The sequence below is a fragment of the Arvicola amphibius genome, chromosome 3, assembly GCF_903992535.2.
Source record: "Arvicola amphibius chromosome 3, mArvAmp1.2, whole genome shotgun sequence".
NCBI lineage: Eukaryota > Metazoa > Chordata > Mammalia > Rodentia > Cricetidae > Arvicola > Arvicola amphibius.
The window spans coordinates 52,614,724-52,641,170 of NC_052049.1; the positions used below are offsets into that span (position 1 = coordinate 52,614,724).

At 46.2% G+C, this 26,447-nt stretch overlaps 1 protein-coding gene across 2 annotated transcripts in view; it reads left to right on the forward strand.

The window, feature by feature from the left end:
* Pde8b (phosphodiesterase 8B) overlaps nt 1–26,447 on the forward strand; it is a 216,259-nt gene that overhangs the window by 135,856 nt on the left and 53,956 nt on the right. For both annotated transcript variants that reach the window (XM_038322041.1, XM_038322042.1), the window contains exons 4-10: nt 2,941–3,000; nt 5,741–5,798; nt 10,805–10,893; nt 16,597–16,675; nt 20,263–20,403; nt 21,883–21,971; nt 24,120–24,180. In XM_038322041.1, the coding sequence (XP_038177969.1) occupies nt 2,941–3,000; nt 5,741–5,798; nt 10,805–10,893; nt 16,597–16,675; nt 20,263–20,403; nt 21,883–21,971; nt 24,120–24,180 (577 nt within the window). The remainder of the gene's footprint in view (nt 1–2,940; nt 3,001–5,740; nt 5,799–10,804; nt 10,894–16,596; nt 16,676–20,262; nt 20,404–21,882; nt 21,972–24,119; nt 24,181–26,447) is intronic.

A 26,447-nucleotide genomic window follows, 5' to 3' on the forward strand; every position in this document is an offset into this window, starting at 1 on the left:
CATTTCTGCACATTTGAATTGCATTGAATTAAGAGGCTGGACTCGTTCTACAGCTTAAGTATGGTCCCCCACCCCTCCAGAGTATTGCTCATCAAAGAGTCATTAAAATTCACACAGTTTTTACTACACGTAGTTTAGATTTAAAGTAGATATTTTAAACTTCATTATTCTGTCCCAAAATGAACATCAGAAATGTGTGAAGCAGAGATTTTTTTTCCATACGTGACACAGATGGGTAGATCCTGTAGCAGGGCTTCCCAGACATGGAGGGAAGAAGGCAGCCACTTTAGTGGCAGAGGCTTCCTGAGGCCCATGCCCCCACCTTTTTATACAAATGCTTGCACTTCAGGGAGCAAGCTCCTGTCTGGTCATAAATAGATGCACAATGTTAACTGAGCCATTCAACATAAGTTGAATGCTTGGACATTGGCCTGAAAGAGTCACTAATTAATTGAGAACAGGACAAAGTCCAGTTACATATGGGGCCAGACTTTTATTGAATATTAGTAAATTAAAAATAAACAAATTGATTCTTAAAACTTTTGGTATCCTGACAAAAATATTAATGGATTAAGAATTTTTTTGTCACAGGCTTTGCCTTGCCTTGCTATTTTTTGATGACTTGCATTTTCCCAAAGAATTTTTGTTAATTAACCAGTGGGGTTTTTTTGTGGGGTGGTTTTTATTGTTTTGTTTTGGTTTGGTTTTTTGTTGTTGTTTTGTTTTGTTTTGTTTCTCGAGACAGGGTTTCTCTGTGTAGCTTTGGAGCCTGTCCTGGCACTAGCTCTTGTAGACCAGGCTGGCCTCCAACTCATGGAGATCCACCTGCCTCTGCCTCCCGAGTGCTGAGATTAAAGGTGTGCGCCACCACCGCCTGGCTACTAACCAGTGCTTTATCAGTTTCAAATCTTACCATTCTCCGTAGAAATTTTTCGAAACTATTTAGTAACACACACACACACACACAAAATGATATTTTTACTATTAATAAATATATTTTCTTTCTAACAAGGTATAATGGAACACTTCAGTTATCCTAGCACTTGGGAGACTGAGGCAGGAGGATTACTGAGTTCAGCTTGGGCTACATAGCCAGACACCATCTCAAAGAATAAAAAACAAACAAAACAAAATATATCTTCTTTGTAAATGATTTTCAGGCTGGAACTGGGTCCTGGCTCTTCCCCACTCCTCTCATTTGGCTCTGTGATCAAACACTGCTCCGGGTGTACAAGGACAGGTATACAATAATTAAAGACAAGCGTCCCCTAGGGTCTAGATGGATAATCTTTGTATTCTTCCTTAGAGATAGAGGCATGATGTTTGTGTATTTGTTACAGGTGCTCAAAAAGGCAGTAGGGAATATGCGGTCAGAAGGAAGTTGTATGTTGTGTGCTAATTGTCTGTTACTGGTCCTGTCAGAGGCGGCCAGATTCTTAAATGGTTGACAGCAGTGTTCTGTACTGAAGTGAGTGGCGGACATGCACCAATAGAAGTATATTCCCTTCTGTCCCCTGTGAGCCTACGTCCCGGGCCTTCCTTCATTTAGCATACTGACCCCAGACCTACACCCCTCCAGATCTCCCTTCGTCTTCTCACCAGGAAGATGTTGGAGTTCCTCTTAACAGCAATTCCTCTGGGGAGCAAAAAGTAACCGAAAAGGCAGGGGCCAGTCACAAAGGGAGTCAAGAGCCTGCTCCCACTCAGCACGTTCAGTATGTGAATTAGCCTCTGTCTAAGTCCAGGCTCTTAAGCAGATGACCTAGCAGTGTGTCCCCATCACATCACTGGGTATGAGAAGCTATGTGAAAAGAAGATGGGTACAGCATCTCCCTGGATCTCAGAGAGGGCCTCTCAGACGCTGTGTTTTTTCTCATCAAATGAGAACTGTTTCCTTTGTGAGTGTCTATACATTAGGCTCCTACATGTAAACCGAGTCTTCTGGAACCTGCTCTGTTGGAGGTTGGATGGGAACCGGAAGTGACGAGCACCAACACTGGAGTGGACCTGTCTTGGTGATAAATGGTTCTTCTTTGAAAGATCTCAAAATAAGCAGAAGTCAGACCACAGATATAGGTTCAAACGGTCAATGCTGATTTCCATAGATTCAAGAATGTGGCCCTTTATTAAAGGCTTGGCCGATTCACGGAGCCCTGACCAGAGCAGCCTAGAATCTGAGCTTCATGCAACATCACACATCTTGTGAGGGTCACAAACCTCAAAATATTACAACCTGCATGTGTTTATATTCTATGGAATTGCTAAGGAATACATTGGTTGTCTACAGGTGGTCCTAGTTCAGCAACCTAATTGACAGGTACTTTATACTCTTTCTCAAGCCCAGCTGATGGCCAAGTATAGAAGCCTCAATGACATATTAACTGGGAGAGGGACACTCTTTGAATGTTTAGCAGGATTTAGGCTTCATTTGTCTGCCTATCTGCCAGCAAGCACTTTAATTTTTATTGTTATATCAATTTATTCTGTTATTTTGATATTATCATTGTTAATTTTATTGTTATTTTGTATGATCTCTTGTTTTCAAAGGAAAGTAATCCAACCGAGTTGACTGCCTAGGTACCAACTGATCACCGAAGCTCTATAGTACTGCCATGCTTTTTAAAAGACAGTCAGATTTCGATCAGAAAACAGGAAATTCAAGTGGAATTTGCCAGTTTTGAAGTAGAAAACTGGCGAGTCTGGCCTGTTGGAAAATTGCTCAGGAGTTTAAAACAATTACAAAACTAACTAAATTAATTAATTAAATGTGTTGTTCCAGTTTCCAAGGTCATCTTTCTTTGCTGTCTCATGTGTGTTCTGAAACTTTTTCTTTGAAGGACGATTTGATTTGGTACCACAATCAGTGCAGAGAAGTTTCCATAATAGTTTCAGTGTAACAGAGCCCAGATCGCTGCTTTGACTTGATACTTCTTTCTACAGGTCAATCCGGGCCACCAACCCCTCTGAGCACACCGTGATCCTGGCTGTGGTTTCACAAGTGTAAGTCCACTGCCTACCCTACCCCAGCATGCCTTACAGCATCCTGACTCCAGCAGCATCTCCTAACCCCAACAGAACCTCTCACTTCCTTCGGAGGCCCCACCCCCAAAAACACCTCTCAATACCAGCAGCACCCCACGCCAATAACACCCAGCAGGACCCCACACACTCAGCAGCACCCCCACTCCCAGCTTCACCCCCAGTCCCAGCTGCACTCTCATCCCCAGCTTCACCCCCACCCCCAGCTTCACCTGTACCCCCAGCAACACCCCCACCCCCAGCAGCACCCCTCCCCCTGCGGCACCCTCACCACCAGCTGCACCCCCATCCTCAGCAGCACCCCCACACCTAACATTCCTATTCCGTCTGACACACTTACATGATGCAGTCCAGCTCTGTGATGAGCATATCTTAGACTGTGCAGTGCCCCTTCTAGAACTTGCTTTGAGGGCTTTGTTTTCCAAGTTTCCAAAAATATTTAGGGTGGTTTTTTTTCCCTTCTCTCTCTTACATAATTGCTGTTAGCACGTTTTCACACACTTCAGGGGGAAAATAGGTTTCTCATCAACATGACATGCCAAAAATGAGTAAGAAAGCCGAGAGCTCTGGAGAGAACGTTGTTCTAGTTCATCTTTTAGACAGGAAAGTGCCTGAGTTGTCACTTCAGAATGCGGCATGGGAGTACAGAGGTGCCAAATCCATTGCAGGAAAAGGATTGTGGGGCTTAGGTGAGGACCGTTGTGTGGCTAACAGCAGCCCACAGACTTAGGTTGGTTTTGGACGGCAAAGATTGGCCTGGCTGTTGGTACAGTGACACCCTGGGATGAGAGACTGTTCTCCTGGGATTAGTGTCTGGAATGTTCTGCACTTAAAATGCAGGGCTGGCTGAGAGAAAAAAAGTAGTTTGTATGTGTGCCACAATACTTGGAATCCTTGCCAGTGGCAAAATTTGTCATAGTCAATTAATGGCTGTTATTAGGTTCAGAGCGACTAAGATCCTAATTAGGACCCAGGACCTGATGGACTTGGCTCTACTGTGGCATTTGGCACAGATTCCACCATGAAGGAGCAGACTGGCCAGCAGCTCTGACGATAGGGTCTGGGATTTTGCAGGGCAGCCTGGCCCAGGGAGAGTTGAAAGAAGTGCACTGTAACAGGTCATGCTGGCACAAGAGGAAGCCATGGCGGCAGGGGCCTGCCCTGAGCAGAGCTCTGTGTTGAAATGTTGCCCAAGAGGCTCTTTAGTTGATGGTTTCCATGGGCTGCGGTCCAAAGAAGGTGACGCTCTGTCCCCGTGGGTGTCGATACCCGCTGTCCTGGTGGGAGATTGGTTCCAGAAAGAGTGAGTCGGGACCTGGAGGAGGTCTGCCTCCTTCTCCACTTACCTCCAGAGATCTGAATAGGATCCTTGGCCATGATGCCAGGGAGACCACACTACGCAGCATCTCCCAAGGCCGCTTATTCCCTGGAGTCCAAAATGCCTTCTGTCCTTCTCATATATTAAAAATGTTTGAGTCCTTGACTAGGGGTGGTTTTCTATGGCTTGTTACGATACTTCTGTTTTTTATTTATTACTATTATCAAATGCTTCTTATATAGCGAATGATGTTAAATGAGTGCCTCTGTCTTCGCCATGTAGTTTAGGAAGTGGAAGATTATTACACTGAGTCTTTGTACTACCTCATTCATAGAAGGCAGAAAGTCAGGAGTCAGGGAAACGATTCCTTTGGCAGAAATCAGGTATGAGAAGAGCCACAGACAAACTGGGTCTTCTCTTTTCTAATGACATTTCCACCCAGTTCCTCTGCTTCTTGTCTTCCCTAATTTTCTTTTCTTTTCTTTTCTTTTCTTTTCTTTTCTTTTCTTTTCTTTCCTTTTCTTTTCTTTTCTCTTCTTTTTGGTTTTTTTTGAGACAAGGTTTCTTTGTAGCTTTGGTGCCTGTCCTGGAACTAGCTCTTGTAGACCAGGTTGGCCTCGAACTCACAGAGATCCACCTGCCTCTGCCTCCCGAGTGCTGGGATTAAAGGTGTGCACCACCACTGCCCAGCTGTCTTCCCTAATTTTCAAGGAATGTATCCTATGCAAATCTCTGGCTGTCTCGGGGTGGCACTTTCTTGATGGTGATCATTGACTTCTGAGACGTCCTAGTGACACCTGGTCCCCACCCTACCTTTTTACTCATGGCCCAGCTCCAGGCTCAGATCTGAAAGCTGTCTCGAGAAATGGGTGGCCATGATCAGTTTTTGTTTTCCCTTCTGGATTTCTGTTCAGATTTACACCTCTTTCCCATTTGGTTGTATGGTCCTACAGACTGTAAGGGTGGATATCTGTGTCACCTTGAGATTTGGGCCCAGCCAGGTCTTGGGGAGGAAATTGTGCACCTAGTTGCGTTAGGGACATAGACTTGTGAAAAGCAGCTGCCTGATATCACCTTTTATGGGACTGCTCTCCTACATCTGCTCCAAACCCGAAGGGTGACCCAGAGTTAGGGCGGCTCTCGCCTGTGCGAGGCGCACATCCAGCATGCTGGTGTTACTTCCTCTACTGCTTGTGTTCTGCTTACATCTGGAAAACAGATGTGGGGTCTGTGTCCCTGAAGGCAGGTGCTCCCTGGGCACACGTTGTTCAGGAAGCCTCCCTAGAGCGAATGCCCATGGCCTCATTGTTCTCTCTCCGTGTTTCAGTGTGAGGAATCCTGGTTTATAGCTGCTGAGTGACCACATTTTCTGCTTTGCTGCAGATCTGGTGACCATGAAGAGGCCTCAGTTCTTCCTCTCCTCCATGCCGGCTTCAACCGGGTACGTACACGGGAACCGAATACCTCTCTCAAAGGCGGGCACTGCCTCTCTGACTCTCCTTTGAGGTCAAAGCGCACAGCCATGAGTACTAGTACAGGAAATAGGCCTCAGAACTGTGAACCAGGGAGTGGAGGCAACTGCACCTGCATGGGGTGGCAGTGAGCAAGCGACTAGCAAGTGCCAGTCAACCGCTTGCTTCTTGTCATCTTAATCCCATCTGTCACAGCAGCCGATACACGGTGATAACAAAATACCTCTTATATCAGATCAAAATCCTGCGGTCTCAAGTGACCCACGTAGCTCCTTCTCACCCATCAGACTTGGCACGTATGTGTGGTCATAGAAAGATGATGTGCCAACGTTGCTGCTTAGGTTCTGTGCTCACCAGGGGCCTGCGCAGAGCTTTTAAACCCAGAGCAGGTTCATGCTGGCTTGTGAATCATTGCCTAACACCAGAAAAAGAAAAGCCTCCAATTTGAAGCCTAACTATATGAAATACATTGATATCAACTTAAAGATTAAGACTGATTGTCCTAAGCAAGGGAATACAGACATATTATTAGGATGACAAGGTAAGATAGAAACTGGATTGGAGGCAAAGCCACGTGGGGGCAAATAGCAAGAAAACAATGGAATTAATTTACAATAAAGAAGAGAAAGGGGAGTCAGAAAAGAAAGGTGAATATTAGACAGTCATATAGAAAATTTATAGTCTTTCCCTCACATGTTTAGGCAAACATATATATATTTCTACTGTTTTATAAAAAAAAAAACCGCTTCATTTTAGGTCAAAATAGAGTAGCGAGCCATAGTTGATTTCTGTAAATTTAACTGATAGTCTAAACTCAGACAGATGGTCCTGTGAGTTCTTAGCATTTTAAGTGATAATGGTGTTTTGCTATTCTGGATTTAAAATGAAAAGCCTCAGTCGTAGATCACGGAGAAGCAGTAACTTCCTTAGGGTAGGGTGGCAGTCTCCCCGTGCTTTGGCACGCTTCAGCCTAGGAGCAGAGCCCTGTGAAGGATGGGAGGCAGCAGAGATTCGTAATGTGTAATAGAAATGGCTGTGTCTAGGTTGCAGCGTTCCACACTCTCCTAACATGTCTTCCTGTGTGTCTCTCCTTGTGACGGCTGGCATTTGTCTTTGAAAGCTTGCCTTATGTTCCATGCTTGGATATGGACAAGAGAATACCTCCGAGTTTGGGAAGGCAGAATTGCCAGAGGACAGTCAGCAAAAACACCATGCAACTGCCATTTTTGCAACTGCCATTTTTGTTAGCTCATTCATTTTCTAGAGATAACTGAAATTATTCGCTTGTTTTATTGATCTTCTGTGCCACATGGACCACACCTCTCCACCCCTTCCCCACTGGGGGACAGAGATTGCACATCTGTTGACAGGAAAGCTTAGACGGGAATGATTGTCACTCTCTAGGTACAAATATTAAGAAAAGAGGGTCCACTGCTTTCTTTTACCTGTCTTGTGTGCCCAGGTCCAAACATGTCATACACATTGAATGGACCCATGGTGAATAGGAGTTCACAAGCTAGTGCCTAGCAGGGATTACCTGGTGTTTTGAGTGCTCGGTCTGATTTGGTCAAGGCCGTGCATCAATGGATCAGGGTGCCTCCAACCCCTCAGGTTTTCTCCCAGTGAAACACATAGTGCCCTGATTGATTTCTCTGTGTGTTGTGGCCTCAGCACGTCAGAGGCAGATCTTCAGGCAGCTGCTCTCCTTGTTTGGGGAAGATCTTGTCTTTGGCAGCTCTCTATCCAAGTACCTTCCAGATATGCCAGCAAGCCTTGCCTTCTGTGAGGTTGTTTCTCTTTCTTGATTTGTTTTGATTTAAATCGTTTGCTGAAACTTGGCTTTGTGTTACTAGCTACTGGGCCAGCACATTGGTCTATGAGCCCTGAGCAGGGATCCAGGAAGAAACCCCCAACAACTCCCCACCCCCCGAAGCCTTTGGATGTGGCCGGCTGTAGTGATGCTCACTACGCTGCGCTTTGTGGAAGCAGGCATCTTGCCCAACGCAACTGCTCTTACATTCACCTTCATGTGCCTTTTTTCTTTTAAAGCCTGAAATGATGCTTATTCATCTCAACAAGTATTTATGGGGCTCCACGTGCGAGGCAATGTGTAAAGCATGCTGGGCTGGCAGCTGTGAGCCACACTTCTCCCCGGAGTAACTTCCTTTGGAGAGGGAAGTCGGGGAGCTGTGATGTATTTATCAGGCCCAGTTCCAGAGGATTTGCTTAATTTTTCTCAACATATGAAGGATTTGATATTTTCTCCATTTTCTTTTTTTTTTGGAGGAGGAAACAGACTCCAAAAACTGAATAGCTTATAGATTCATAACGAAGGCAAGGCTGCAGCTGTATGTCCCCTCCTCGCTCTGTCTTGGGTCCGCCCACTAATGTAGTTTCCCAAGCCATATCCTGGACTACCTCCCAGGAGCGCTTGTGTTTCCTGAAAGGCGGCCTCCCGGGTGAATCTGTAGACCGTGTACTCCTCCTTCCGTGTACTCCTCCTCAGCACACACTGGCAATTGAGCATGTTAGCCCACAAGATGTTCTGAGGGCTCCTGGAGTCAAGATCCACGCATCTCACCATCATCTCTACTCACTTCCCTTGGAAAGTTCAATGTCTCCAGTGACCCCTGAGAAGGGTCATCAGCTAGCACCGGTTTCCCTCATCTGAAAACTCAGGCAGACATGAATCTTGATCAACTTGACTTTGTGATTAACGAGCAAGTGTTTCCTCTGTGTGTGTGTGTTGGTGGCTTTATCTTGGTCCCCTTTCACTCCACTTGGGAAGTTAGAAGCCTATGGAAAGTTAGAGGGCTTTGAAGGTATTCCTCAGGGAGAGATCACCTCTTCCAGGTGTGTGGGAGTGGGGGGGGGGGTATGTGCACACGTGCATGCATGTGTGAACACACACTCACATGCTAAGACAGAAGGGGAGAGAGGAGTTGGGTTTTCTCTCTGGCTGACTTGATTGAGGGAAATCTATAAGCAGACCTTTGGGCTGGGTCTGGCGGTCTCCCCTCTATCGATCTATCTGCCTGAGAAGCACGGCTGTCACTGGGTACGTTGGAATCCTTTTGTGCTTGCGAGTGTGCTAGATATATGCTTGGAAAGTTCTGCAAAGTTTATATTTTCTGTATGAGGTAAAATGTAAGACATTTTCTTCAGTCTTGAGTAAATCTGTTTCCTTACTGTTTTTATTGGCTATTTTCTTTCTGCTTTCCCCATTTCTCGTAAAAGTGTTGATGTGTTCCTATGAGAGAAACGCATGATTTCTTGTATATCCTACACCAAGTAATGTGTTCGATTTAAAAGACGTAAAGAAGAGACTGCAGAGATAGCTCAGCGGTTAAGAGCACTGGCTGCCCTTCCAGGAGACCCAGGTTTAATTCTCAGCACCTACTTGGTAGCTCACAGTTGTTGGTAACTTCAGTTTCAGGAGATCCAACCCTGTCCTGGCCTCTATGGGCACTACGGACATGTGGTGCACGTACATAAATGAAGGCAAAATACATGTACAAAGAATCTTTAGAAAACTTAATGTAGAGATGACTTGGGGCTTGTTGAGAAGGTTTGGCTGTCTCTGCCTGGTATGAAGTGCGTACGTCACAGCTCTTTGATGAATGGTGTTCAAATTCTATTTTGTTTGACTTGGACTTTGCTTATGCATTTACTCAACCCACTAAGGATTTGTAAATGTGTAAAGGCATTTTTTTTTCTAGTTGAGGATGAAACTAAAAGAGACCATTTTCAGGTGAACAATGCAGTGGTCTTTAGAGCGGTCATGATGTGCGATTCCCACCTTCGGTCGTGGTCTAACGCATATATGTCCCTTAGCCCCAAGTCCCCACTAAGCAGCCAGTTCCGCTCCTGCTTCACAAACCCTGGCAAGCATTGGTCTGCCATCTCTCTGTAAGGAGTCATCTGTCTTGATGGTTTGCATAAATGGAATCATGTAGCGTGTGGCTTTTGGTGTCTATCTTCTCCCATTTAAGACACTGGAGCATTTTGCATGCTATAGCGTACATCAGTATTTCATTCCTAGCTTAGGTCTAAATACAATCCCACTGTGTGTGCGTACCACCATTTGTGCATCCATTTCCATCTTCCTAGACCGTTATTCTACCCCATAGCATGAAAGTGAAGCTGGTGTGGGCCTGATTCCGCATGGGTTTACTTGAGGTAGCCATTTTCAATGCTTTCGATTATATACCTAGAGTTTAATTTTTGAATAAGACATACACTGTTTTTCACAGAGACTAACCCATTTCATAGCCCCATCAGCAATGCACAGGGCTTTGATTCTGCACATTTTTACTAATACTTATTTTTCTTTTTGAAATTATACCTATTCTAGTGAGTATGAAATGAAATCATATTGTGCTTTTGACTTGTATTCCTTTAGTCTGGTGGGCCTGGACATCATTCATGTGTTTGCTGAACAAATTTTCTATGTTTTCCCGAAGAAATGTCTACTCACATTCTTTGCCTAGTTTTTCATTGGATTGTCCTTCTTCTGTTGTCGAGCTCGCCAATACTTCGAAAGAGCTCTGCATTAGGCACCCAAAAGATTTGGAAAGAGGCAGAGGATACTCCCATAAAAGTGAATCAATGGCACATTGCAGCCTGAGCATGCTGCATATTGAGTTTCGGGCGATTGTTACAGGGTAAAGCCGAATGGTTCAGTAATTAACACGCTGTGCTCTTGTGTGTTTACTTTGCTGTGACCCCTCATAATGAAGCCCCCCCCCATCTTTGTCACAAAGTGAGCTAAGTGCATCGCCTGCTCTGTTGTTTCTCTGACACTCCAACAAGCCCTTCACACTCCTTGACAACTTCTCTCTGTCATCCCTTCCTACCTACAAGATGTCTTGCATAATGAGCTACCTGGGGGCAGGAACAACTGTTAAGTTTCCCTGTTTGACTCTCTAAGAAATAATTGGAGATGTCTTATGCATTATCTTTGCTTTCTTTTCAGAGATTTATGGAGAATAGCAGCATAATTGCTTGCTATAATGAACTGATTCAAATAGAACACGGGGAAGTTCGCTCACAGTTCAAATTACGGTACGTAGCAAAATAAGACAATACATGATGGTAACAGTTCTTCAGAAAACTCTGAACTGTCAGCAGGCCGCAGTGCACAGATTTATAACTGATGTCTGGGATCTGAAGCTATTAGACTGCCAGCCAATGGCAGTGGGTTAACTGGAGCCCCTTGATATATTGAAATAAATTGAAAGTGTATCTTTTTTGACAGTATCTTCCACTATTTGTGGCAGTATTAAAATCATAACCTGGGAAGCCCTACTCAGTTTTTGTATAATTAGATTGAGACTAAGAGCATCCTGTAAGAATCAGTTTCAACTTCTGACTTTGAACTTCATAAATTCCTAGTTGGGATGTTAGAGTTGGGGAAGCCAATAGGTACATTTTTTACACTGTTCATCAAAACGGCTAAGCGGCAATTTCATGCAGTCTGCCTGTGGTCTCAGTATACATGGCAGATCGTCAAGGAACCAGTTTTAGGTGTCTTGGTGGGGATGTAGTACTTTAAGAGGTGGCTTCTCACTGGCTCTGTTCTGTGTGGGGTTCTGTGTCATCTTCCACTCATAGACGCTCCTGGAATATCAGGGTCCTAGCACCTGCCTAGTTCAAGCTCGGCTCTGGCTTGCCCTTAACCTGCCCTCTTCAGGCCAGAGAACATGGATTTACCTTTGGCCCTGTAGAAAGACCAGTTTCTAGGAGCTTCCTGCCTCCTTCAGGGATGTCTCTACATGGCTTCTCTCTGGTCAACTAAGAGGTACCTCTTTGTACTTTGTGCCCAGTGCAAAGACCAAGAAAAGATCTCCCTACCATAATTATACTTTTAATCTTCATTACTTATTTTGTATCCAAATCTGACAGAGTAGCTTTAAAATTAATTTTCTCCAGTCCCTGGGAAGCCGAAAGATTGCATAGGGCCACAGAAGCAGGTCTCCCAGGTCTGGGTATTACAGTGATGTAAGAAATGAAATTAGAGTAAGCAGTCACTCTTTTAGATGGGAGTGTGGTGTTTTCTGGTGTGTGTGTGTGTGTATGTGTGTGTGTGTGTGTGTGTTAAGAATGTTGATGTTGCCACTAAACTGAGTTTGATCTCTGGATACCACCCTCACCCCTGCATGGTGGCAGAAGCAGATGATGCCAACAAGTTGCCCTTTGAATGTCACGTATGTGCATAACACACACACACACACATATACAGATAGTAAGCAATAATAAATAAATACATATTTTTTAAAAAGTCAAAGTATGTCAAAACAGTGGGGATTCTGATGTTTGAGATGTTTTGATAGCTCAAGGCCTTAAGGAATAGCATTTTGAATATTTAAGTTAAATCCCTTGGTTTCTTTTTATCTGTATGTTTTTACTTCAGGTAACTTCATACAGTAATTTATTCTTTTTAATAATGTACGTTAAGTGTATGTAGTTCCCGGGAGTCTCTGTTGATTTTAATTGAGAGTAAAATAACTTAGACCTTTGAATTTTGATGTTTTTTCAGTAAATAAAAAGAGAAAAGAGAGAGTTCACCGTGGTTCGCTCCTTTAACTTAGTACTTACAATAAAATCAGAGGCCCCATCATTTTATCGCTGTGACTCCTAACCCCTCATGCTGTTTTGAATCATTGCTTCTGTATTCACAGATCGTGTGATGGTGCCCCAGTCCAGATTCCTCAGAGACCTGGGCACCGGGAGTTTTCCCAGGGAGGCTTAGGGCACCTTGACCATGGTCAGCAGGACGCAAGCTGTCCTGGCAGTCTGAAATGAGCACCCCTGCCAGCCCCGTGTGTAGGTCAATGTGCTGCTGAGACCCGAGTAGATCCAGACATGTGTGGGAGCCCTCGGGCTCTCCTCACATCCCAGCTGCGCGTTTCTCAGCTCCTGACAGAGTGCGTGCTACCATTGCTCCTCCGCTCTCCGACAGGAACCGCTTGGAGGAGTTGGACACGTTGCTTTGGTCATAAGGGAACACCCAGGTTCTTCATGTAAACCAGCATGAAACTGGTGGTTGCACTGAACCCAGGAAGCAGTGGCCCCAGTGAGCAGGGCTTGCTTCCCTCGGGAATACCATCTCCTTCTCCACCTGCAATACTATTGGTCTTCTGTCCTTCCCTCGGCCTTGCCGAGTTCCCTCCCTTTGATGGCCGGGACTGCTTACACTTTACATGACTCTCCCTGGGCCTACAAGATTTGAACCCAGCAGACAGAGGACAATGATCCAGACAGTGACCTTGCTCCACCTCTTTAAGGGCCACTCAAAGACATAGAGAGCATCTACCTGTACCCCAAGGCAGACAAGCAACTATGTCATTTGCTAAAGACTGGGAAATGAGCTCTTTATTATACAATGCCAGAATAATTATAGTCTAATTATGTAATACTTTCCCCCTACAATCCCGCCCCCAGCTGCAGCTAAATGTGTAGCAGGCCTGTCATTCTGCAAGGGCACAGGCTGCGCTGCAGGGTGCTACCAGTGTTAAGATGGGCACTGCAGCCCAGGAGTCTGAGATTGGGGACTGCCGTCTGTACATTACAAAGCCAGTCACTCATTCCAGTTCCATCCAATTGAGCAAATGATGGGGCTGAACTGGGAACTTCCTCTGTGTAGAATGTATTTTAGGGACAGCGGGCCTAACCCCTTCTGTGCACATTTGTTGAGGTACGCTACTGAACAGAGTTCATGAATAGCAGTGTCCAGGGTGATCCGAGCTAAGTGGTAAGCATGTAGCTCTTCTAATGTTCTTGGCTTCTTTGTCATGAAAGGACCTTGTCACTCAAATAAAAACAGTGACTTATCAACCTAACAGGAGTTTATGCTCTTACGGCTCCAGCGTTCCTTCCCATTATTAGTGTAGGAGTTGCACAGAGACCATATTTATTTTACTTCAGACCTTAAGACAGTGCAGTCTACAGTTTTAGAAAGATTCGGGGCCTGATGGGTGAATGTCTTGTGGTACACCACCTCTCTCATGAACACATCTGTAGAGCCTTTATCTTCACATGGGTTCTGTGCAGCAGCCAGGGTGGAGCAGCAGTGGGCACAGAGGTGTGAACACCTAACATAGCCATCCTTTCTCATCCTTGCCACTGCCCGTGATGGCACCAAGTAGCGATCCCATGATTCCTTTGCCTGTTCTTCTGTCTGCCTGACTAATTTTGAGCCTCCGATTGGATGTTAACTCGTGTTCAGAATCTTCTTAAAAACCATTGCCTTGCTCAATCCTACCCTTGTTTAAGGTGGTCTGTGCATGTGTGTGTGTGTGTGTTCTGTTTGGGTAGAATCCAGATGAAGTATGTTTCTACGATACACAGAACAGCACATGTCCATCCCAGCCATAATTGACAAGAAAACACTGAGAGCCAGAAGTTCTCTCCACGCGGTCTCAGCTGCCTGGCCCCCTGGTCACAGTGCTAGAGTACAATCAAGCACTCTATGTGCGCACTTTGCACCCACCGTGCTGCTGTGCTGTTTATGGCCTTCGTACCTGTACCCCAGGACAGCTGCCTTTTCCATCTGAACCTTTGGAACCCTTAAGAAGGCACAGAAGAAACAATTACATTGCCCATTATCTTTCCTGTTTCTTTTTTTCTTCCAGTTTTCTTACCTCTGACCTTCAGGATAAAGCATGAGGACTTCTGAGATGTAGTTCATGATGCCCAAGAACAGACACTAATAAGTCTGCAGTTTTTCTCACTGAAAAGTATGAATGATTAATGCCAGCGATTAGGCTCCCTGGTTCTGGGAACATGACTCAAATTGATTGCCCCATTTTGGTGCGGGTTTATTTAAATAGAGCCATCAACCCAAGGAGGTTGAAAAGTCCAAATAGCATAGCTGGTCATGGTGGGGATAGGAAGGAGAATACTGTGTCATTCCTCATCCTGCCAGTGTCCCTTCGTGTCAATGGCAGTATAGGGATTTGCTGTGTCCCTCTGGACACTCTGGAACATACTGTTCGGAAGCTCTAGGATGTCCTTAAGAGCTGCCTTGAGAACAGACGAAATGATCATGTCTGCAGCACATGTCTTCACGTGTAGTTGAGATGCACAGACCCCTTACAGAAACCCTGTGCCAGAGAGGAGTATGACAGAACGTGTTCATTAGAACTTAATTACCCAACTCTCAGAGTTGACAAATTAGCCTCCGTGGAGTCTGTGTCTCCACACATCACTTCTGAGAGGTACTTAGTATCTGAAAGGGCTTTCCCATGGAGCTGAGCTCACTCTAGACCAGGTGTGCAGAAAGCACTTTTGAGAGGCCTTAGCTCTCGCGTGCCTCTCAAGAGTTAGTGCAGTGGAGACAGCGATAGCAATCTTAGCTTTCCTTTTAATGTTCTGCTGATTTTATAAAACTAACACAGTGGTGGTGATTAGACCGTACACAGTACAGATGTTGTTGGGTGGGCAATTGGAACGAAGAAATGCCCTGCAAGACTCAGGAATGGCAATGGCACCAAGCTGGTCCCATTCTCTGCCCTGCTGACCAGAGCGTGGATACTTGTCTTACCTACCCGTATGCAGATAGCTTCACCTCTGCGTTCATAGAAATGAGAACCATCTTTGAGTGTGCTGAGGTCCTTCTTGCCTGCAAGCTGAGGTTATCTTGCTGCTACTGAGTCCCATTCAGATAGACTCACGGATAAAGATCGGTTGCAATTAGTTTTTCTTTCCTCTGGATGCTTTTGCGAGCCTCGGAGAACAAAGCACCATGACTCTATAACCTTACAAGTAGTAATCCTACCTAACACTCTGTATTCTTCCATATGTGGGCCCGAGCACTTTGAGAAATGCCTGCATAAGCCATCCATCACTCAGGTCATTACAGAACCCCATGAAATACGTATTTTTACAGTCATTCTCTAGATGGAGAAAACGAGGAAAAGCAAAGACCGTAAGCTGCCCAGGATCCTGTAGCTGGGAAAAAACAGTCCAATTTTACTCAGTGTTCTGTCATTTCCAAACAAATAGGTCAAAGTGGCAGCCAATTACACTCCCTCATGGTAGGAAAATAACAGTGAAGAATTTGCCCTACAAGAAGAAATATCCATCCCATAAATCAACCTTTTCCTTTCTTTTTATTTTTTTTCCTCTTTGTACTGTGTGAGAAAGCCTTCCTGGATTTTTTCTACAGTCCATCCAAACAGCATGGTTCTAGCCATGTAGTTGCTGTGTTGGCTAGTGTGGAACTTCATGTATTTGGAGTTGTTTTCCATTTGGAAGCTAGTTAAAATAAAAATCACAATTGGAGTCTGATTTAGAATATTTCAGATACCCGGGGGAGGTCAGCAAAGAAGGAGCCACGTAGGAAGCTAGAAAGATATACAGGTGCAAAGAACTAGACAAGGGGGGATCGGATCAACCTGCCACTCCCGTCTTTCTTCATGCCAGTGGGCGTGGCTGCAGGCGAAGTGGCAGCGCCAACCTAAGAAAAGGAAAGCAAATGTCTCTCTCTGTGTTGCAAAAGGCCAACATATCTCATGGTCAGTCTGGGCCAGGCTGGGTTCTTCTCATTGACAGGAACTTGACCTTCTCCATGACCATGACTGTGCCCAAATTACAGCATTGCACATTGTATTAAAATGTCAAGATGTGAGGAAATACCAACTCGCAGGATATGAACAGTAACGGAGCGTATAGTGCCAGTAACTCTGGGGTCTGTCGATGTTGCTAAATTAACAAAGTTCAAACGATGTTTGTTTAGCACTAACCCTAATCTTATCCATCTTTCAGGGCCTGTAATTCAGTGTTTACAGCGTTAGACCACTGTCATGAAGCCATAGAAATAACAAGTGATGATCATGTGATTCAGGTATGGGAAGAAGTGCTTCGCGTCATTAACACTAAAACAGAGCCTTCCAGGCTCTACTATCTCTTTATTTCAGTTACTTTTCCATAATTTTCACATATTTGCAAGAAAGGAAAATCAGTGTATGAGACGACTACTGATAGACGTAAGAACTGGCTATTCAAGAGAGAACAGCAGTTGTGATTTATTATTTTTAAAGTGTATGTATGTGTGCATGCATGAGTGCGTGCATGTATATGTGTGTGTGTGTGTGTGCATGCGTGCATGCATGTGCACAGATATGCATGCACAAGTGTATGTGTGGGTGCCTGGAGACAGGGTGTCTAGTACCCTGGCGCTGGAGTCATGGCAATTGTGAGCTGCCCTGTATAGGTGCTGGGAACTGAAGCCAGGTCTTCTAGAAGAGCAACCAGTGACCTTAACCATTATCTCTCTAGCCCCATATAAGAAACTTATTAGCTCATATCAGAACTTTTTATTTTCTTAGGTAGAGGTGGAAGAAAATTTTAGGCCATCTGTAAAGACAGTAAAGACCCAGGGTTGTTTGGCAAATGCTTGTAAGTGGCTATGGGACCAGAATACTTCAGGTACTCAGTCACCTGCCGTGGTATTCTTTTATAAAGCACTGTAATACTGCTGCCATCTTTCTAAAGAAATGCACACACAGAGAATCTTCTACCTGCCTCAAAGAGTACTCTGAAATGTCCCCGGTCCCCTGATTAGTCCTGGCCTGGCTGAAGCTGGTGTACAGTGTCACTTGCTTTCACCAGCGACCAGCACATCCTGGCTCCTGTGGCACCAGCCTCTTTTTGAGCCCTCAGATTTCTCCCCAGTGTGCACACAGGCAATGCCTTGCTCTTGTCCCAGGTCAGAGGCATCGTAGCACACCACACCTTAGCCCTGTCATGAGAAGTTCCATTGGGTAGTCTCTGCTGAGTTCTGTACCTTTGAGAGGTGGATAGGGAAATGGAGGCCTAGCAAAGTAGAGGAACTTATATAAGGAAAGAGAGAGAAGTGAGCACTGAAAATCAAGTTACTAAGCCGTATTTCTGACTCCTAAGCCTTCCCGCCTGGCTTCATTTGGGGCTATGTTTCAGAATATTCTTGGCTGTCCCTTGAAATAAAAACCAACATCTTCTGTATTTTCTGGCCATGTTTACACTTCCTGCCCACCCCTCCATATCCTAAACCACACAGAAAGTTGGGCACCAGCAGACATGACCCTTCAGTTCTCCTCATGAGGACACTGGCTTTGCATCTACCTACATCACAGTGGGAAGCTGGGATGTGAGCCAGAACTGAGGCGAAGTAGCCCTGCCCTCCCATCCCTTCTCCACCCTGACCAGGAACCGAGTCCTTTGCCCCATGGCCACAATTTGTGGTTAGCAAACCTGCATCCCTGGGAGAAGTGATGAGGTGGTGTCACATGACATAAATCATGCCTTCGCTCCAGTCTCTTCCATGGACAGAAAGAAATGAGTGTGAGGATAGCTGTACCCACACAGGGAAGTTGCTCTGCTTAAAGGGAACCTTGGATTCTGACATAAGTTGCGCAGTAAAAGGCAGGAGAAGCAGAGACAGTGTGTGGAGGGGACACTCAGGGACCCTCACCTGGATTTCACATGACACATCAAGGACAGGCTAGTTCACATCAGTGCCCCATCTCAGGGCACTTGAACAGATAGCCAGTATCCATGGGCATAGGTGATACACGAAAAATTTAGAGACATCATCTTATGTATCAATCTGTCTATCCCTGCCACCTCTGTGCCTCCTTCCACATGAACCGTCTATCTGCATTCGCTCTGAAAACCTTTGCATGGACTTCCCACGTGCTGGCACAGTTGTTAGCATTTTATCCTCATTGATCTCTCAAAAACAACCCTGGGAGCACAGGTAGTATTATTGCAGATGAAAAACAGAAACAGAGGACCGGAGGAGTGGAGTCATCTTCTAATGATTCCTAAGGATTTGAATTTAGGTGCGTCGGCTCCACTGCTGTCTGTGATGCCTCTGGATTCTGAGGTTCGAGGATCTCCAACATAAAAAAGAGCTGTAACCATTACTCAGATTGACAGAATGAGAAAGCAGAGCCCACACATATGACAATGTTGGAGACAATCAACAGATCAGGAAGAGAAAAGACTCTCTAATATACCCATTTACTCAGAGAGTGTTGGCAGAATAGGAGTCAGCTTGAGCCATCACACTTGAGGATTTCAGTGTCCTATGAAAGAGAGACACATCTCAAGTTCTATGTTATTTATCAAAATTTACTACACAGAAGTCATGGGAGCCCTTAGGAATGGTACCAACTCAGACAGAGCAAGGGTCAGAGGAGGTTTCCTGGAGGAAAAGGCACATTGGAGTTGGTCGGGGAGAAATGAGGAAGGGCTTTCTCGGCAGACAGAGTGTAGAGGAAAACCTAGCGAGGGGACGCGCTACCGGCTCAGCCATGATAGGCAGGATTCCTGCCACGCCGAGGGATGGCAATGTTTGTCCTATGAAAGTGAGCGGGGCGGGATCTGGGGGTCAAGAAGGTGGTTTCAGGACCTCCTCCTCCTCTTCAGCCACTCCTGTAGCGCCTGGTAGCCAGAGACTCCTCCACATCTCTTCCGTGTTTATAGAAGCTTGCTCCCAAGGGAATACCCGCCTCCTGCGGTATCCCTGCATTACCCACTTCCTGATGGACTCCCCTAGCTAAGGGGAGGGTGGGAATAGCCAGTGAGAAAGCTTCCGAGGCGACAGATGGATGGGAATTTTTCCCAAAGAAATTATTGACCCAGGTGCAGCGTGCTCACATCTGCCACCGCTTGTTCTCTCGGCTACGGCTACTCATGTGATGGCTGTGATCTTTAAAAAGAAATTGGTGGAGGCCAGGGGTCAGATAAAGCAGTTGCTCCAACTTCCAGAAGCCCCTGCAGAAGTTTGCCGATGACCCTTTGGATCCGCTGACATCCAAGTGCCCCGTGGGCATCCTCTCCTTGCCACCCTAACCCCAGCACTGACAGAGCATGCCCTAGCCCCGTAGGCTAACTGCATCTGTTATTTACATGAGGCCAAAGTGCTCCCAACCATAGTCCTGATTGATTGATAGGGAAAGTGTGGAGACACATAGCACCAAACAGCTGCATTGCAGTGTCCCTGACAGGAGCTGCGTGTGATGACAAGTGTGTGTTGCTTATTTGTTATTTAGCAGTGCTGGGGGACCTTACGTGTGCCAGGCAAACACTGTGCCACCAAGCTGAAAACCCAGCCCTCTTCCTATTTCTGTTTTCCTGTGAGGGTTTCCTTATCTCATAGGGTAGAAGACAGGGAATAAAGTTCACCAGAGGTTAGGGCTATCAGCTGGGGGCTCCCGGCTCCTTTCCTGCTGACGTGTCCTTGCATTTCTCATAGAGGACCAGCATGTCAAGTGTATGGATAAATTGCCATGTGTGTGAGGGTACTACCGGATGAAGAAGGAGGAGCCTGCAGTATTACAATAATAATACAATAGAGTGTTGTCCTGGGGACCTTTGGCTCTGTATCCCTGTGTCCCCACAACCTCCCTGCAGGGCCCACTGACCTATAACCCCTCCTGCTCACAGTATGTCAACCCTGCCTTTGAGAGGATGATGGGCTACCGCAAAGGGGAGCTCCTGGGCAAAGAACTCGCCGACCTACCTAAGAGTGACAAGAACCGGGCAGACCTCCTGGACACCATCAATACGTGCATCAAGAAGGGAAAGGTGGGTGCGACCAAGAACCCACCCACACTCCTCCCTTGGCGCCCCTCCCCGGCCTGGATGTGTACGTCTTTTATCTTTAAGACTGCCTTCTTTAGGAGCATCAAGGTTCAGTGAGCTTCCGTTTGCAGTTTGCAAAGGAGTTGATGTGTTAATTTCTGATGCCAGGATGATGACACAGGAGCTGATTGTTCTGTGGACAGGCCGCTTGCCCCCTTGCATGAATACGCCCCCACTATCCTAGTGTTGCATTCCTGAGCGGTGGTTCTACCGAGGTAGCTCCTCCCCCCTTTTCAGTTTGTTGGGGTTTGGTGGGAGGGGCTAGAGAGACCTACTATCCACCTTGACTGGTAGGCTCTGCTGCTTTAGTTGAATATCTTCCATCTTCCTTCTCTTTACTCACGGCTGTGCCATATCCACGAGTAACTCTTCCTCCCCAGCCCTCCCATCCCCAACCTCTTTTTTGCTTCTTCTGGGAAGATGAAGGTGCAGCGGAGGTAAAAGAGATGTTTCCTGGGCTGTCATTTCCTCCCTCTGAGCCGGAGTGACTTCTTGCTTCTTCTGAGGTGTCCTGGTGCTTCTCACATGGCTCTGCTTTCTTCTTCTTTTCTCCATTGGCAGTAGCTAAGCATCATCTTCATTGGAGGCAGGAGCACTAGCAGGGGTAGAATAAATTTAGATTATAAGAATGTCCAAATTGCTTTTAAAATCAGATCGATTAGACTTGAAAATGAAACCAGATACTATAAAGTACTCCTTTTCTTGCCAAAATAACCCAGTCACATGTGGCAACCTCAAATGGCACACTCATTAATCACTTCATAAACAAGAGAGATCAAGATATAGCTGCAAGGAACCTCAGTTTCAGAGTTAACTACTCCCTTCCACAAACAGTGGAGAAAACTTCCTACCCTGAGGCTTCCTGTCCTTTGTTCCAGTCCAGTTCCCAGGGTCCTGTGGCAGCAGAAATCTCTCCCTTCCCTTAGCACCATCTGTGGAAACTGCAAGGGATGGTTGTGACCCTTGGGTGGGAGGTGCCTAGACTCTCAGAAAGCTGAGGCACTTTGGGAAGGATACAAGAACTACACAGTTATAAATAGATCTTCTGTTTCCCCATGTAGACAAGCTAGTTGGACTCTCAGGGCCTCAGTTTACCCATCTGTAAGTTAAGAATGATACTATCAGGTCCATGGGCTGTTGTGATGATTTTGAGGCTGGCTACTGAACTCTGCTGCGGTGGCACCTGAGGGAGCGCCTGCTGGTGGAACTCCAGCTGCCCTGGAACTCATGACAGACACCCTGGTAGTGGATGCACTGGTGCTCCTACATTTATCCCCTGGGATCGTGATGGCGTTGTAGTGGGGACAACTGCCCAGCAGTGCCGTGACTCTGTGGGAAGTTCTGATCAGTCTGGAAAGACGCATTGTGGGAACAGCTGTGGTCTCGACTGAAGAATCTCAAGAGCTCTCTTTGTCCATGTAGGAGTGGCAGGGGGTTTACTATGCCAGACGGAAATCCGGGGACAGCATCCAACAGCACGTGAAGATCACCCCAGTGATTGGCCAAGGAGGGTGAGAGCAAACTCTTCCACTCTTTCTGCTGCAGATAGGGACTCAGGCCCTCGTGGGCATTGCCTGGCAGACTGAAATACCATTCTAAGCCATAGAACAACACACAATCTCCAGACATGTTTCCCGTGTCAGCAGCAATCTCCAGACTTGGTGTCCCTCTCCCCCCACCCCTGTCTCCTCTTCATGGTCTTTCTTGCAGCACCAGCTCCACTCCCCAGCTCTGGCTTGGTCATGATTGTCACCCTTGTTACCAACACCTCTCAGGGTCTCTGCCTGTCCTTCCCCTTTGCAAGTGAACCCCAACTAGCACTACTGGCTTCTGCCCTCAGCCCACGGGGTGCTAACCTTCTCTCTTTTAGGCCCCGGTTTGTTCCATATTGACTTTGAGCTTATGCAAGGGCTCAGAGTGTCCTAAAGGCGCTACCCTACAGCAGGATGTGTCTGAACAGGAGCCAGTGACGCCTGACCAGAGAGTCATGGGAGCAGGGCATGAGAAATGAAACATATGATCCCCTTTCCTTCTCTCAGGTATATTTCGGGGAAAGGCTCAGAGTGCCAGATGGGCCTCCTAACTAAATCTCACTTGCAGAAAGCATGAAGGTCACTACTACCTAATGGTTTGACCTTGTAAGGGACATGTGACCTATTGGTGAAGAAAATAAGATAGCACTTGCGAGAAACCAGATAGCCCCTCTCACACATGATTTCCAGGACCACCCGAGTTCATTTCAGATCATCACGGAATAGAAAAGCAGCACGTTCCATAAGATCACCTTTTCTTTTTTATTTGAATGGTTTTTTTTTCCTCCAATTTCCTTGCTGAATTAGTTTGAAACCTGTTCTTCAGTCACCCGAGAGGTCTGTCCAGTGTTCCTCTGGCATTTCCTCTCTTGCTGGCTTCTGGAGTTTGTGGGTTGTGACAGGCTCCTAAACAAGACTTGTCCACCACGGGGAGAGGCTGCCTACCCTCCCTATAGGCGCTGGCTCAGCTTAGCGTTCCCAATAGTGACTGATACAGAGCCACAGGAGAAGATGGTGCCCAAGACTGTCACATTGTCCTTATGGCCACTCTTAGACTGTCTTCTTGGAAACAGGAAGCCGAGTCTTTTTCTGTGTGTTTTGCTAGAATCAGTGGGCAATCAAAGTGGAGGAGACATGCTATTGCCTGGTAATTTCTATCAGAATAATTTTTTTTTTCTTATTTGACAGATGAGGGAAGGAAGTTTTTTTTTTTTTTAATCCAGACATGATTTTGTGTTATTTCCTCTAATTGTAGGCAATGATCTCTCAGAGGCAATTCTGATTTAAAAATGGGGACCTTTTATCCTTTCTTGCTTGGGTGCAGTTCCTATTATGGGATCCATCAGTCTTTCCCCATGTTCTCGTCAGAGAACCCTCCAGAGGAAGGTGAGCCAGGAAGAAGGATGAGAAAGGGAGGAAGGGGTGCCCACAGGCTTCTGGACGTACAGTCTCACACAGTCTGTTCCACAGCGGTACTCCCAAGTGAGGATCTACCTTGAGCTGACTTGCACTAGGTTGGTGCACCTGGCGTCTATTGTCCTAGTGCCCTTGTGATAATGAACAAGACCATGGGCTAAGTTCCTGGATTCAGTTTGTGACTTTTTAATCAAGGGATTTTTCCCTCTATGGCTAACAAAAACAAACAAACAAATAAACAAACAAAAAATGCTATTCTTATGGTGGAACACAGTGTGCAGCATAGGACGTCTAAAAGAAAAACCTCAGTGTCCTCGTAACAGCGAGCCATAGCGTACCACACAGGATGTTTAAAAGAAAAACAGCAACCGTGAAATTTGGTCACCATTCAAATGAGTCTTTTCCTTTCCGTGTAAGCAACGAAATTTTTGTGTCAGTAGGATTAAAGCCAGTTTTGCTGTGGTAGCATGTCACACATCCTGAAGAGATCCAGGAGGCAGCTGAAGAACGGCAGGCCTGTGAGGGAGGAGGGGCCACACCAGCTAGGGCTGCAGGGGAGCCAGGCTCCTGCAGGCAAATGTAGTTCTGTGACCAGATCTGTGCTGGGAAGGGCCTGGCGGTCAGCTTTGAGGAGCCTTGCCGTATCCCTGTGCTGCCTTATTGCTTCCTCCTTTTCCCGCCTCACTAATCACTGATTGTTTATGTCATTAGGAAAATTAGGCACTTTGTCTCCCTCAAGAAGCTGTGCTGTACCACTGACAATAACAAGCAGGTACAGTATCCCGTGTCCTCTGCCGCTCTGTCAGCTTGCCCATGCGTCATCCTCGCCCTGTTCTCTGCTTGTCTTTCTCCATAGTTTCTTGTAACTGCTATCTAAGAAGGTGTATGGGGAAGCCTCTGGCAGGTTTTTTTTTTCCAGTTCTCCACAAGCCTGTCTTCCTCTGTTAAGAGTGTGCTTTGGTTACGCTATGCCTCGTGGCTCTCTCCAGGCTAATACATTTTATGGGAACATAAGAGTCTTCCTCAAAACCAAAAAGAAAAATGTTCCATTTCCTATCTAAATTTCTTACACAAATGAAAAGTAGATATGCGTGTGAGCAGTCGCTCCTCCAGCTCGCCGCCAAAATAAGAACCATTCCAAATCAGTATGTGATTTTCTTCTTACATTACATCGTGGAGAGCAGTGCCTTTCGAATGCTGTCTTCTGAAGTAACAGAAACTTAGCAAGGTTTTAGGTTTAAAAATGTCTGAAGGTGGTTTATAATGTTCCAGTATTGATGGAAGTAGTTTTATGTGTTTTATATTTTTTTATTTGATCATAGTTTCCTTCTCATACCTTATAACTTCTGGACTAGGAAGCATGAAATAAACACGGCTATCAATGAGCTACTTTAAATGCATAAACTATGATGCTTGACTTTGATTTTCAAAGACGGGACAGTGCCTCTTAGGAATTTCAAAGGCATCTAGGGCTTAATCCATCCTTTCCTCACATAGTGGGGATGATGAGGGACAGGATGGGTGTGGCCAGATGACGAGCTGAACTGGCAGCAAGACAGAAGCCCCCAGGGCTCTTCCTAGAGAGGAGTCCCCGAGGGAAAGAGAGGCCATATCATGTGACCTTCATGGAGTCCCAAATGTCAAAAGTATCTGCGGTCATATGTTTGGCTCAGAAGTTTGAGTCCGACCAAAAAAGCATCCTTTGCCACTGGGTAACCTAATCTAGGGTCAGGAAGGACTTTGTTGATAGCGCCCACTGGGAAAGAACACAAATACACTGTCACTGGAGAAAAAAACATCATCAGACAGCTGCACGGAACAGAGACACATTAGGAGCAAGAAAGAGGTTTGCATGAGAGGCATTAAGCAACGGGAGAGGGACATGGAATCCTGGTGTCCCTTTAGAGACGGACTTATGTATACATGTGAAGTGGTACAGGGCCACCATTTTCAGTCTGTGGACCCACAGAGGGGACAGGGAGAGTTAGTCCCATCCATCCTTCTCATGCCAGAAATTAAGCAGGGACAACTCATGTCCAAACTCCAGCATGCCCGTCTCCCACAGAAGCCATGGCAGTGGCTCCAGGCCAGGCTCTATGCAATATCAATATCAGTTCATGGCCTTGCATTTTAGCAGGGGATGGAGCTGAGAGTCAGGCAGTCTCTCCTCCTCACTCCCCTCATTTCTGTCTTTCTCATCTAGTAAAGCAACTTCCAGAGCCCCTATCATCCATCCCTGTACCTCCACATCCCCCACCCCCCCATCCTACCGGTCCTTCATGACTCAGCCCAAGAATCTTGAAGTCGCTCCTTCTTCCCCAGACCCCCAAAACCCCTCTCTTGCTTTGCCTCTGTCCCCGTTGTCACAGCTAGCTATGTGCTAAATGACCCTCCCCCCTCTAGCATTGTCACAGGCTTTGCATGCCCAGCTGACAGCACATAGTAGGCCTAGGGCTGTTGGTTAGTTTAGGGGAAGTAGAGTGTCTCAGTCCTGGCCTCCCGTGAACTCTGCCTGCTGCCCACAGAGAGCGGGCAAGCCATTAGCATAGGATGCCAGGACGCGGAGACCGCCTCCCCTCTGCAGCTCTAAATAGAAACCCCTTTGCTACCATGAATCAGTTGCTGTTCTGAGAAGAGTGAAAACACAGAGCTTGGATCTCCTGAGCTATTGACGTCACCTAATGGTGCAGCACAGGCCTGAGAGACTCTTAGATTTTCCAATAATAAAGCAACTTGTCCCTCCGGCTGGCTACAGTACGTTTCTTTCTCCCCAAAGAAGGCTGGAGCCATGGAGATGGCTCTGGGCTGGGGAGGGCTCTTGGAGCAGAGCAGGCTGTCTGCAGGCGTACATTCGGAGGTGCTGCTTCTGGGGTCCAGTTCTGACGTCAGAATCAACCCGTGGGCTGGCATTTGAACAGGGAATGAAGCTGTGTGCCAGGCAGTTCACTTCTGGCCATGTCTGTCATCAGCAAAGATTCTTTATTCATCTCTGAGCCCTGAGCTTCCTGCCAAGGCTGGGAATCTCAGCAAGGTATGTCT